Source organism: Puma concolor, chromosome A2, assembly GCF_028749965.1.
Source record: "Puma concolor isolate L17-30 chromosome A2, mPumCon1.1.hap2, whole genome shotgun sequence".
Classification (NCBI taxonomy): domain Eukaryota; kingdom Metazoa; phylum Chordata; class Mammalia; order Carnivora; family Felidae; genus Puma; species Puma concolor.
This window is the reverse complement of record NC_141668.1, coordinates 71,082,587-71,096,773: the sequence shown is the minus strand read 5'-3', so window position 1 is coordinate 71,096,773 and position 14,187 is coordinate 71,082,587. Positions and strand designations below refer to the sequence as shown.

General features: G+C 39.8%; 1 protein-coding gene and 1 non-coding gene across 5 annotated transcripts in view; both read left to right on the top strand.

Moving 5' to 3' along the window:
- DYNC1I1 (dynein cytoplasmic 1 intermediate chain 1) overlaps nucleotides 1–14,187 on the top strand; it is a 321,789-nt gene that overhangs the window by 211,469 nt on the left and 96,133 nt on the right. For all 4 annotated transcript variants that reach the window (XM_086695920.1, XM_086695909.1, XM_086695921.1 and 1 more), the window contains one exon: nucleotides 1,750–1,875. In XM_086695920.1, the coding sequence (XP_086552046.1) occupies nucleotides 1,750–1,875 (126 nt within the window). The remainder of the gene's footprint in view (nucleotides 1–1,749; nucleotides 1,876–14,187) is intronic.
- Nucleotides 9,878–10,031, top strand: LOC112867093 (small nucleolar RNA SNORA62/SNORA6 family). Its single transcript, XR_003224158.1, has one exon. It is a non-coding gene; the product is annotated as a small nucleolar RNA SNORA62/SNORA6 family (small nucleolar RNA).

Sequence of the window (14,187 nt, the reverse complement as noted above, 5' to 3'; positions counted from 1 at the left end):
CAAAGGATGGAGAATGGAGTGGTGAGGGTAGGGCCTGGAAAGTCTGCAAGAAGGAAGCCATTTAGGCAGCTGTAGCTTGTATTCAGATAAGAAATTAGTTTAGGAGATCCTCCCTTTAAGGGTGGAAGGAAAATATGCCTTTGAAAGGTTTTAAGGAAGTAGTAAAACACAGTAAATGGGAAGTAAAAATGAACATGGAGTGTCTGGTTTGGGCAGCTAGGTGAATGTTAGATAAAAGGCACCAAAAAGCGAGTACAGTAGAAGAGTAAGAGGTTTTTATAGAAGGCAATAAGCTCATTCTTATGCATTTTGTATGCATTGTATCTGATGTGTCTGTGGGTAGCTCAGAGAAATCTCCAGTGCGAAAAAGACCTGTAGCTGAGAGAGAAATCAAGGCTAGAGATATAGATTTGAACATTGTCAGCATTTTAAAGCTTATTAAAGTCATTGGAGTAGATGAGATCACCCAGGGAGAATGTATGGACAGAGTTTTGTAAAAAGGGCAGAAAACAGTCCACCGCCCCACTGGAATATAGGTATTAGAAGGAGAACCTATAGCGACTAAAAAGAATGGTGAGGAAAAGAATCGGGAGAGAAAGATGTATGGAAACCAATATTAGAGAAAGGAGGGAGCAGCCCAAATGTCAGATAATGCAGAGAGATCCCGTAATGTGTGCAGTTTGGTAGTTATCGGTGACTGTGGTAAGCACACCTGGAACACTGGAAACAGACAGCAGATTGTAAGAGGCTGAAGTAGCCGTTGGTATTAAGTATGCCACAACATAAAAAAAAAGTACCATTTACCAACAGACACATGAAAAGATGCTCAACGTCACTCCTCATCAGGAAAATACAAATCAAAACCACACTCAGATACCACCTCACGCCAGTCAGAGTGGCCAAAATGAACAAATCAGGAGACTATAGATGCTGGAGAGGATGTGGAGAAATGGGAACTCTCTTGCACTGTTGGTGGGAATGCAAACTGGTGCAGCCCCTCTGGAAAACAGTGTGGACGTTCCTCAAAAAATTAAAAATAGAACAACCCTACGACCCAGCACTAGCGCCACTAGGAATTTATCTAAGGGATACAGGAGTGCTGATTCACAGAGGCACAGGTACCCCAATGTTTATAGCAGTGCTTTCAACAATAGTCAAATTATGGAAGGAGCTTCGATGTCCATCAACTGATAAATGGATAAAGAAGATGTGGTTTATATATACAATGGAATACTACTTGGCAATGAAAAAGAATGAAATCCTGCCATTTGCAGTAACATGGATGGAACTGGATGCTAACTGAAATAAGTCAGTCAGAGAAAGAGAGATATATGTTTTCACTCCTATGTGGAACTTGAGAAACTTAACAGAAGACCATGGGGGAAGGGAAGGGTAAAAAAATAGTTACAAACACAGAGGGTAGGAGGCAAACCATAAGAGACTCTTAAATACAGAGAACAAACTGAGGGTTGATGGTGGGGGGGGGGAGGGGAAAATGGGTGATGGGCATTGAGGAGGGCACTTGGTGGGATGAGCACTGGGTGTTGTTTGCAAGCGATGAATCATAGGCATCTACCCCAAAACCAAGAGCACACTGTACACACTGTATGTTAGCCAATTTGACAATAAATTATATTTTAAAAACAGTGTCATTTAAATGATGTAATATAGCATGTGTCTGTAGGAATAAGGAAGTTTCCTTGTGTTGGCAATTTGACATAATTCATCCTTGTGACCTTTTCTATCCAGTACCCCGAGCTGATGGTTGCTTCCTACAACAACAATGAAGATGCTCCCCATGAACCAGATGGAGTGGCCTTGGTCTGGAACATGAAGTTTAAGAAAACCACACCAGAATACGTCTTTCACTGTCAGGTAGGAGTCAGCATAGTAAAAATAACTTACGTCTCCTACAAGACCAAATATAGCTCATGCCGCCTTGCATCTGTCTTATGTGGAGAGGAAGAACCCAGTATAAAAATGGAATTGTTGACAGTTTTGGAAAATTCCCCCACAGTAACCTAACGTTTGGGGAAAGTGGCAACTCTTTCCAAACAGTTAGGAAGCCCAGTCGGGGACTGTGTGTCATTTTCTTTCTATTTAAAACAGCCCTCATGAGGATGAGTTTATAAAGAGCTCACGCGTATGAAGAAATCCTGGTGTACCACTTCCTCTGCTTAGCAGCAACATATGCTTGCCAACCCACGTGGACATCCTCAGATCACTACCATTTCAAGCTTCCTCCTCTCTTTGAGATATAGTTCAAAGGAACTTGGCCAATTTTAAGTTTACAGGTGCCATCTTGCTTCCAGATAATAATGTTTTTGTAGTTGGTGTAAGGGAGTACTTATCATGAACCTTTCTTGAATTTTGAGAAATGATCATTTCAAACAGTTTTGGATATTTTACTCCTGTGTCTTTTGACACATTTGTCTTCTCTTCTATTCAACACAATACAGGCTGAGATCTATTTTACACTTGCACACATTCAGCTTTGCTTTGTTGCCATGACTCTACCTAAATCATAGGCCTCTGCAGTGGCCAATACACCAACCCCTTTATTAATGTTCCTATCCTGTGATTATGCATAGGAAAATACAAAACAAACATACCAGCTCAAAGTTTCAGTTCCTCAAATATTACAATTCAGAGGTACTGAGTGGCAGATTACTCTGAATACAAATACACCAGCTGAGGAGGGTAGGTAAACCTGTTGATATTTGGAAGTTTAGTGACATTTTATATCTAAGAGCGGAGTATCATTTTGAACTAAAATATGTTTAGACTTAGAACATTATCAGATATAATTTGGGGAACAGGAGCTGCTGGAATAAAAGTCCCAGCTTCAACCTGATTGAGTAACCTCTAACTCTGGCCATGTTTTTCTAATTTACTATCTTAAAAACAACAAGAAGTCTAGGTCGGCATAGTAAATAAACCCTTATTTTTTGGACCTTTGAAATAAGAACAGTTTTTTCTTTCTTTTTTTTTTAAGATTATCAAATTTGTCAGTTTGATATGCTCTTTCTGTAAACATAGAAGCACAAAATCCTAATTTTGTTCAGTTTTAAGAAGTTTGCTGAATTACCAGGAAAATACTGAAAGGATTATGGGATAAGCAGAAGCACATTTTTGTAAAACAGTGCCATTTAAGCTACTTTTATTCTGTTAAAGGCTTATCTCGATTTTTTAAAAACATGAGGTAACACATTTTATTGTTTTCCTCAATGTACATGTCTATCATATTTTAAATTTATTATATTAACTGGCTATAGGTAGCCTGTGATGATAACCACTTAATAATATGCTTACTATTCACAACATTGCGTCGTAGTAAGAGTCAGTAGGAACCTAATAATGCTGAATGAAGAAGCAGACTTCCTAGGTCTTTGGAATTACCTGGAATTTTAAAATTAACTATTTTATCACACAATAGTTAATACCAGTATTGACTGAAAGGAGCATCCTCTCTTTCCTGTCCTGGTAACTTTGGGATCATTTACTGAAGATTTCACCAGTGCACATTTAATTTCATTTTTAGTTTCTCCCTTAAATTATCCAATATATGTATTTTAGAAGAAAATAAACTCCTGATTAAAAAAAAAAAAAAAAGAGGTACTCTCCATATCTGACCAAAAGATGTTGACTAAAATATCTCCGTTATCCCCCAAATTCCTATTATTATCTTCACTTCTTCTGGTGACCAGAAGGTTCTAAACTCTGCCCAGCCTTCTCACTGGGAGAAAAGTGAGGATTCTAATACTTTTAAACTTTGGAGTTGGTTAAATGACATGTGCAAAAGACCGTGAGGACTCTGATATTCTAGGTATCAAATGATAGCTACAGAATTTAACCACACACATTTCAAGATATTGAACATCATGAATGTGCTACTCAGACATAAACAAGTAGTTCATATAAATGGCCCTTCATATTCATGAAAGACGCATTTACAAAATCTTAAGGAAACCTAATTGCTAAATACCATCACAGTACCTAGTTTCTGATCCTAAATTATTTCTCTTAAGTTGACCTAAGTGTAGGGGGTAGAATGTATCACCAACTTTGGGAAGGTGAACGGGAAAGAGCTTTGATCCCTCTCTGAAGTGGAGGAAAAAGAGGAAGTGAGCATAGCAAACATTATTATGAAGCCCTTCTGAGGATCCCTGCTGTATTATTAGTCAGACTTCTCCAGAGAAATAGAACCAATAGGAGATAGATAGATAGATAGATAGATATAAAGACAGAGACAGAGGTTTAGAATTGGTACTTCTTCAGGAAACTGGTCTTTGCTCTTAAGGCCTTAAACTGACTGGATGAGGCCCACCCACATTATGGAGGATAATCTACCTTGCTCAAAGGCTATTGATTTACATGTAAATTACATTTAAAAATAGCTTCATACCCGCATTTAGACTTGTATTTGGCCAAAACCTGGGTGCCATAGCTTACCCAAGTTGACACATAAAATTAACCATCATACCTGAATTTCACCACAGAGCAATCCAGGAAATCAATGTCTTTAATAACTCCTGGAGTCCTACTAATTCCATATCACTTTGGGCTAATAAGCAAATATACCTAGAGAGATCAACCTTGAAATTATTAGACTTTAAGTGAGTGGGAGCTTTCCTAAGACATGAGAAAAAGCAATAATTTGAGGACATGGAGAATGTCTCCATGACATTGAATTTATGGGAAAAAAAAGGTACTAACACGTATTGAGAATCTACTCTTTGTATCTTTACATTCACTGTCATAAAGCCCTGTTACTCTCTTGATGAGAACCCGCAGCTCAGAGAAGTCATGAAACTAGGGCAGGTATCTGTGAATAGCAAAGCCAATTTTGAAATCAGGTCTTTTTTACCACAAAGCACATGTATTGCCTCCTGCTGCATTAGTAGGGGATTCAGCCAGGTAACATCTCTAGCTATGTGTCATGGGGGATGGGTGAATAGAGAAGAAATGGATCAGAGCTGCTTTCACCTTCTTATCTGATACTGCAATCACCTGGAACTCTAAGAACTAGTGATGTCTGCATTCCACCAACAGAGATTCTGATTTCATTAGTCTGAGGTCCAGCCTGGGCATTTTTAAAAGCTGCCAGGTCATTTGAATATGCAGTAATATGAATATGCAGGGACTACCAGGATGTAGAGGAGATAGGAAGAAAGGGGATGATAAGGTGGCAAAACTAGTTGGCTGTTTTATTTGGAAGTGTGGGACTTTTCTTCTTGCCCCACACGTCCCTTTTCCTCTTTGACCCAAACTAGAGCTCTGTGTCTTGACTTTATTTTTCTGACACTGATCTCCTACTTGACTCAAACTGAGAAATTTCCTAACTAATTCTCCTGCCCCTGCCCCTTCCCACTTACCCACCCTCGCCCCGGACCCACACTCTTTTCCTCAACTCACTCATTGCTGGGATCTGCCTCTGTGGTGAATGATCAGAAGACCCAGAGTTGTTTTTCCGGGAATGGGCTCAAGACCCCCTTGAATATGACATAGAGAGAATATGAATTGGAGAGTACCATTTATTTTGGGATAGTGAGACACCTTGCTAAGTGGATATCCTTGAAAGTAGGATAAAAGCCAGGTAATACCAGTAGCTACCAAAAGAAAACCTAAGTGCTATAATATTGAGTATGCCTGAGCTAGTGGGAGACCAAACCAGGGGTAACTTGGCAGCCAGGGAAATCATAGATGAGTTAGCGGATGACTATTGTGGGGGATGGGGAATAATAAGGGCAGTTTGGTTACCATGCACTGAACTCAAATAATTTACGTTTTTTGTGCTTCTCCCTTTATCATCTCATTGATCCTTACAACAGGGAAGGAGCCAAGATGTTACTTCTTTGTTGTACTTGAAGGGTTCTGCAGCTCATGAGCAGTAGAACCAATACTGGAACCAAGGCCCATTCTACCAGCTATATCATGCCATCAGCTAGGCCATGCTCCACAGTGATGGGGCCAGGTGGGGCTTGAGAGCAAAGGCTGTGTAGTTCATACAAGATGTATTTTCGGCAGCCTGCCATTTTATAAGAGGTCAGTTAGACATGGCCCTTACCATAGCTCTCCTTACCATCTTCTCAACATAAAGGAGAATTTGGAGAGCCCACAGAATTAAAATACATAGGATAAAAACCAAAACCCCAACTCACTGACCTATCACTTTTCTTCTACATCCTTTCTGATCTTCGGTAAAATTTACTTACTACAACTGGTCCCTTCTAGACACTATCTCGCTGAAATCAGGTAGTCTGAATGTGTTTCCTCATTCATCTGTGATGTTCCAGTAATTTCAAAGTTAGAGAGTTTGCTTAGTAGGAAGAAGGAGTGTAGATAGGAAGAAGCAATGTGTGCCTTTTGATGACTATACTGTTATCATTTTTAAATATTGCGTTAGTTATCCATTTCTTGCTGATCTTTGTTGATTCTTCATAATCTCCAGAACACTATAATTGCAAACAAATCCAATAGCTCAGAAAAGCATTATTTCAGGCCCTAGAAAGCAAATGCAGAAAACACAGACATCAGCTCAGTGTTCTTTTGCAAAGACTGACAGGCTTTTATCCTAATCGTAAAAAGATTGCAGTATGAAGATTCGTTTCTCCCTGTTAAGAAAAGCAAGGCCAAATACCTTTTACTTCCATGGGCAGTTTCATGTCTTTGCTAAACTGAATTTTTAGTGTGGGCTCTGGTCCTGCATTTTCTATTTTCATTTCTGTAAGAGCTGTGTCCATACTTGGAAAACATTGGTGGACTGTGCATAGAAATCAGCCAGTCAGCCCACCACACAGTCTGGCAGTGCTCCTGACATCTTCTGTAGTGGCTTGCACACACTGTCATTAGATTATGCATTCTGACCACCCTGCATTGCTTACCCTGGTGTGGTCTTTCTCTTTTAAATGGAATGAATAGAATCAGGAATATAGATCTTAGAATTATCTGCATTGAGGTAAGTGGAAAAGCTATATTTAGAGGCTTGGCTTGGTCAGAGGTTTTTATTTTTACTTTTATTTTTTCCTGATTTGGTTTCTTTGTTCTTAGCATTCTCTTTTTAAAGATTATTTGACAATGGCCTGAAACTGACAATGACCTGAAACCCTCCTCATTTCAGAGGGAAAGCAGAACCGGGAAGTGGAGTGATCCCAACTCATTTCACTGGTGCCAGTGTTTAAAATCCTCACTTAACTTTCTTCTTATGTGTGGCTTTGCTTCTCCTTAAGATTCTGTAAAGGGTACAGATGAGATTGCAATTCATGGCTTTTGGCCTTCCAGTGTTTGGTTCTGGGTGAGGTTCCCGCTGACCGTGAAGAGAGCTGCCCTCATGAAGAGTGATGATAACACAGGAGGGAATGTAGACTGGTGGTCAGCAGGGGGACGGAAACTCAGGACTTGCAGCCCTGGTCCTAGCTGACCACAATGCTGAGTCACCTGGGGGAGTCGTCGAGGCCATGTTGTCACGTTGTGGAAAAGAGACTTCCTGCCATCTCAATGGAATTATGAGGTTTATTGCAATGAACTTGATTTCTTCTCCCATCAGTTTTTGTCCCTTCCCCAGCCCAGCTTGTGGGCCATAATCCAAGTCAACAAAACAGCTATAGACACAAAGACATAAATTAATTTAAATGCATCTTCCAAGGAGTATTATGACCAGAAAATTGTTAGAATCTCGCTCAGGGATTTTTACTTTACTTAAAGGAAGGGTAACTTTCATATGGCCTGGCTGATAAAAACAAAAAAAAAAAAAAAAAGGAAAGAAAAGGTATTTTCTAAGCTTTTCTCTGGAATATAGCAAGGAGAGGTTACTTAGTAGAAGTAAAAAAGAGGAGGGGATTATGAAAATTAATAACAGGAAACTTCACTAAAATAGTCAGGAGGTTTTGACAGGGGGAGGTCTCATGCATGCCCTATGGCTCATAGTCAATTGCAGACCCAAGAGGAAGAGACGGACTTGACCTTGCACAAGGATGCTGCTCTACTACTCCAGCCAGGGGAGGAAGCACTTTCCTCATCCCCCGCACGGGCAACAGTCAATGAAAAGCCACCACACTTTGAGCTCCCAGGTTACTCCAGTGGATTTTAGTTCACAACAGCCTTCCCAACTTACCCCTTTTCTCCTCAAAAAGCATGCCTCTCCTTTGTTCCCCCACTTGCCTATGGCTTTGCTACACCTTGTTTGTCTTGGATTGCAATTCTGTTTTTTCCTGAATAAACCCATGCTTTGCTGGTAAAATAACTGGCAGTTTTTACCTTTAAGGGTAACAGGATGAAGGAAAAGAAAGTTCTCTGACAAGTAGGACTCTATATTCAAAATGAGTTCCCGGGGTGACAAAATCAAAGTATATAATAGGTGCTTAGTCATTAGAGAACAAAGTGGACAAAGAACATGCTAACTAATGTAATTAAAACCCAGTTTTCATTGTGATGATGGAGGTACTGCAGGCTGGAGAAGCCCAGAAGAGGACACCTCAACCATTGCTGTGTAGATTGTGATACACTTTTTGAAGTACACAGTTATGGAAAATTGAAGAATGCATATGGTGTAAATGTAAAATTAAGCTCTTACAAAAAAGATACAAGTTATATAGACGGGACAAGAGGAACAGCAGCACAGCGGCTGTTTTGTGCCTTTAGAAAAAAAAGCCTAAGGGAGTTTACATGTACGTGCTGAAATGAAACACGGACATTCGGAAATGCTTCTTTTATACCAATTGAGTATGACTGGTCTGATGATTGAGGCTTGAGCTAGACACTGATCCTTATTAAATCAAACAGCAGGGGCTTCTTTTTCTCTTTTGGCCCAGGAAGCTGGAAGCAGGGAAAATGCCTTGCCAGCTCTCACTCTTTATCTGCCCTCTTTCTGGAATCTTCTCCCCCAAAAATAGCACAAGCAGAATTGACCATTGGAATCCATCTAGGGAAATTAGAATTATCAGCAGGATTATAGCAAACAGATTGTATCGTAGACGATCCATTATCTGAAAATAGCAATAAAGGAGGCTGTACACCTTACGAGGGACCAAGTGAGCTATTTGATACAGAGAATGCCATGAGAATACGCCTTTGAACAGATCATTTCTTAAGTGTTTCCTTTGTCTTGCCATCTCATATTGCAAGTGATCACGCTGCAGTGTAATATTATGATGAAACCTGAGACTAACTAGTGTCTGCTCTGCCCCATTCATGTGCATATATTACTGAAGGCACAGAACCCCAACACTGAAGATCATTCAGTCCCTGAATGCCCTTCTTTCCTTTCCCATGCCCTGGACTAATACTGTCTGAACTGGGCTTTCTCCAGGTGTGCCTCATCAGAGAATTGCCCCAGGAATTACTGATGCTGTGCAATGAGAGCCAGACGGCAATATGAGCAAGCTTTCTAGCCTGTCCCTCCCTTTGTCCTCACCACTCTGCCACCCAGCCATTCACTGAGGTCAGGGTAGCCTCGGTCTAAGGGGAACGGGTGTTCTCAGGGAACGAATTCTATTTACCTCTGAAGATTATTGTCGGGATAAAAGAGATTCTGTAGGGGTATTAATCTGCTGGGGCTGCCATAAAAAATGCCATAGACTGGGTAGCTTAAACAACAGAAAATAATTTTCCCATCATTCTGGAGACTGGTAGGCCCAAGATCAAGGTGCCAGCTATTTTGGTGTCTGGTGAGGATTCTCTTCCTGGTTTATAGACACCTGCCTTCTGGATATATCCTCACTTGGCAGAGAGAGGGAGAAAGAAAGCAAGCTCTTCTGGTGCCTAATAGCATCATGAGGACTCATCCTCATGACCTTATCTAAAGCCAATTACCTCAAAAGCCCCATCTCCATTAAAAACACATTGAAGGGTAGGACTTCAACATATGTTTGTGAAGGAATCTGGACATTGTGAGAGCTTGGAGTTGAAGCTGCTGGCTGGCCGAAGAATTCACAAGTGTTGGTAGTGTGTTACATGAAGGGCAAGTCTTTTGCTAACACCACAAGGCTCTCTGGCCCAATGAGTGGAGTTTGATAGTAATTCTTTCTACAAGTAAAAAAAAATGTGGGGGATACAATTTGGTTTATAGTAGTAGGTGAACATTTCTTTACATATGGTTGTTTCAGTATCATTGCATGATGGTCACGTGGGAAGAAGCTTAAACCTTGGCATTCTTATTTTTCTTGCTTGAATATATTCCTAAAGAATTTCACCTAACTTAGATTCATTCATTCACTCATTCACTTATTCACTCATTCAACAGATATTTATGGAGTACCCACCATGACCAGGTCCTCACAGCAGTTTGCTGGAGCTGGGAAGAAGCCGCCTCCCTCCCCAAGAGCTATTCACTTTTTCCCAGTCCCCACCATGCCCTATTTCCCATCACTCAGCCAGTTCCCTTCACATTGGTCATATCCCCGGTCAGATCCCTTTGTGTGCTTTTTGTATGATCTGCCAGGTGAAGACGGAATCTGAGACAATTCCAAAATTCTCTTATCTCAATCATTTAAATGTTTGTTTCATAACATGATGATGATGAGATACTTACTGGGTCCTAGGAGACAGGTAAACACTATATAAGGCCATACAGCCTGGGATTGTAATTTGGGTCCCACCACCTAGAAGCTCTGTGACCATGGGCAAGTCATACACGACAGTAAAATAAATGAATATATATAAAGCACTTAGTGGCAGGCACAGAGTATGTGCTTGCTCAGTGTCAGCTACAGTGATGTAACATGCAGGAATGAAATTCCAAATATGTAGTAATCTGTATGGCACCATCCAGATAGCACAGATGTGGCCCTGCTTTGTATTAGGTGTTGCATCTGTAGTTGTTGAATGGGGGAGATGGTGACTTAGAGGTGCAGGAGGAAGGGACCATGGTGACTGGGAAGCAGGGGAGCACTGGGAGAACATGAGGAAGGCATCTTACCAACAAGCACAAAATGATCTTGAAATTTTGATAACAGGTAATGCTGTACTGGTGTGCACGGCTTCAATATCATCCCTGCTACTCTGCTTCCACCATGTGCTAGGTACAGATGTATTTGCTTCTTTGGCTTAATTACTCATACTGACTGCCTCAGGCACAGGCTTCATAAAGGAACCCCCTGGTCTCTACATAGCTCATATGGCTTCACTGAAGTCTATATAGACTAGCTGGCCATTTGCCATACTGAACCCACTCTGGAGACCCTGAAGCAAGAGTAAGGAAGATGGGGTTGACAAATGTTCTACTTTCCTCCAAGACCAAATTAGCATGCCTGTTAAGAGCTGTCCCTCCTAAAGACATATGACCCAGGGCACCCCTACATGGGGCTTTCATTCTCTGGAATATCAGACTGTGCTTTTCCTTTATCCTTCAGCATTTTAATATAGACAGAAGCAGGTTTGAAAGAATATCAGGATGGGAATGCAAGCTGGTGCAGCCACTCTGCAAAACAATATTGAGGTTCTTCAAAAAACTAAAAATAGAACTACCCTACAACCCAGCAATTGCCTACTAGGCATTTATCCACAGGATACAGGTGTGCTATTTCGAAGGGACCTATGCACCCCAATGTTTATAGCAGCACTATCAACAATAACTAAAGTATGGAAAGAGCCCAAATGTCCATCAATGGATGAATGGATAAAAAAGATGTGGTATACACACACACACACACACACACACACACACACACACACACACACACAATGGAGCATTACTCGGAAATCAAAAAGGATGAAATCTTGCCATTTGCAACTATGTAGATGGAACTAGAGGGTATTATGCTAAGTGAAATTAGTCAGTCAAAGACAAAAATCCTATGACTTCACTCATATTAGGGCTTTAAGAGACAAAAAAAAGATGACCATAAGGGAAGGGAAACAAAAATAATATAAAAACAAGGAGGGGAACAAAACAGAAGAGACTCATAAATATTGAGGACAAACTGAGGGTTCCTGGAGGGATTGTGGGAGGGGAGATGGGCTAAAAGGGTAAGGGACACTAAGGAATCTACTCCTGAAATCATTGTTGTACTATATGCTAACTAATTTGGATGTAGATTAAAAAAAATAAAAAAATAAAACAAGTTAAAAAAAAAAAGAATATCAGGAATTCTTAAAAAAAAAAAAAAAAGGAGCCTCAGAAGGAACCCTCTCCCTCAAAGTTGTAGCTATGGAGGATGTCATTTTGGGAAAGGAAACAGTGAACAACAGAAAGGTGGGCTGTAGTATTGCCCCAGGCCACATTAGCACCCACTGAGAGTGTTCTAGGTGCTACCACCTCTGAGAGGAGTGCTAGTGCATTGCTTTGGCATCTTTTTTTTTTTTTTTTTTTTAAAGTTTTTTTAATGCTTATTTATTTTTGAGACAGAGAGAGACAGAGCATGAACGGGGGAGGGTCAGAGAGAGGGAGACACAGAATTTGAAACAGGCTCCAGGCTCCGAGCTGTCAGCACAGAGCCCGACGCGGGGCTCGAACTCACAGAGTGCGAGATAGCGACCTGAGCCGAAGTCGGCTGCTCAACCGACTGAGCCACCCAGGCGCCCCTGGCATCTTTATCTCATAAGCACAGATCCATTTCTGGAATCCAGGCCATTGTATTTCTTAAAAATAGACCTTTTTTTCCCCTCTACAAACTTGACCAAAACCTTTTGATTTATGGGTATCTTTAAGTTGCCTAATATTTTTGGATGAAAGAGGTTGTTTGAACATGCCACGTCATTATAACTTACAGAGATGTACATATTCCCCATTAGTCACATTATTATTTTAATTGATTTCAGACAATAACTCTCAACAAAAGGCTATCCATTCCCTTTTTTTGTGATTAATTCTTGAAATTACCTGAAAGCATTATTATTGAAGAGAATCCGTGGAAGTAGAATCATCATCCTTACTTCCGGGAGAAGTTTTCTAACCTTTGTTGTAATAAGTAGTCTACACTTTGCTTTTACCATGCTTGTATTTGATTTCTAATTTTTAAAGGAAATGGGCATTATTAGCCAAAGAAATAAATAAGGTGTTGCTTTTCTTAGGCAAAATATTTAGCTTAGTCAATTTTCAGTCGTAATCTCCTTATAAATGTGTTGAGTTCATATCTTACATGCCCACAAATCATTGTTGCCATAATAATTTTATATCTACACTTTTTTTGTTGTGGTTTCTAAAGCTGATATGTTTTCTTCTAATGAGTTGTTTAGAAAGTATTCCCAGCACCTACATCCAGTAAGGTGGGTTATTTAAAAGTCCTTCTCCACTTCTTTTTTTTTTTTAATTTTATTTATTTATTTTTTAATTTACATCCAAATTAGTTAGCATATAGTGCAACAATGATTTCAGGAGTAGATTCCTTAGTCCTTCTCCATTTCTTAATAACTTGGTCTGACATTATGTTGAGTAAATGAAATAAAATTTATTCCTTATATGCAATAAAAACCTTTGTTTCTTTAAATAAGTTTAAAAAAGTAAAATAAGTTTATTGTAAATATCGTCTTCTGAAAAAAAGAAAGGGACAGAAGCAAAAACTGCACACAAGTGCCCACACTCATATAAATACACACGCACACACCCAAGACTCTAAAATCCTAGTCAAAAGCTATATTTCATAAAAGAGAATTATAGTAATGTTGATGGTTTGCCAAAACCTCAAGCAGTGACAAAATCCACAGAGTGTCCTGAAAAGGATGCCTTTGCAAAACCATGCCTCTCCAGATGGTTTAGATTAGAGATGTTTAAAAACACATGGCAGCATTAGTTTGGTTTAGAATTCATAGTTAATTCAGTAGATAAAATAATGCAAATTTGAAACCCTAGCCTATGTATCAGAAAAATCATCAAATCTTATGATTGCTCTTAGGGGAGGTTGGTATGTGATGTGTTGATTTTTAAATGATCTAATTGAAATAATAAAATTAAGGAAGAAGGGGTAAAAAAAAAGGATTGAAAATACAAGAGTATAAGTAGAAACTTTCTTCTCTGCAGAATATTTATTCCTTTGAGCTGTCATATCCAATCAATTTGTATGGGATTCGACGGCCAATTGTCATTTCCTGAGATAAACTATGTAAAGAGGTTGTGTTACAGAGACAGCATGAAAAAAAAAAAATAGAAAAAATAACTCCAGAGCATGAAGCAAAGAGAAGTCAAAATGTCCCCCAAAGTGCTGCCAAGATCTCCTCACCTTGCTAAGGATAGTTGATAAGCAGCTTACACGC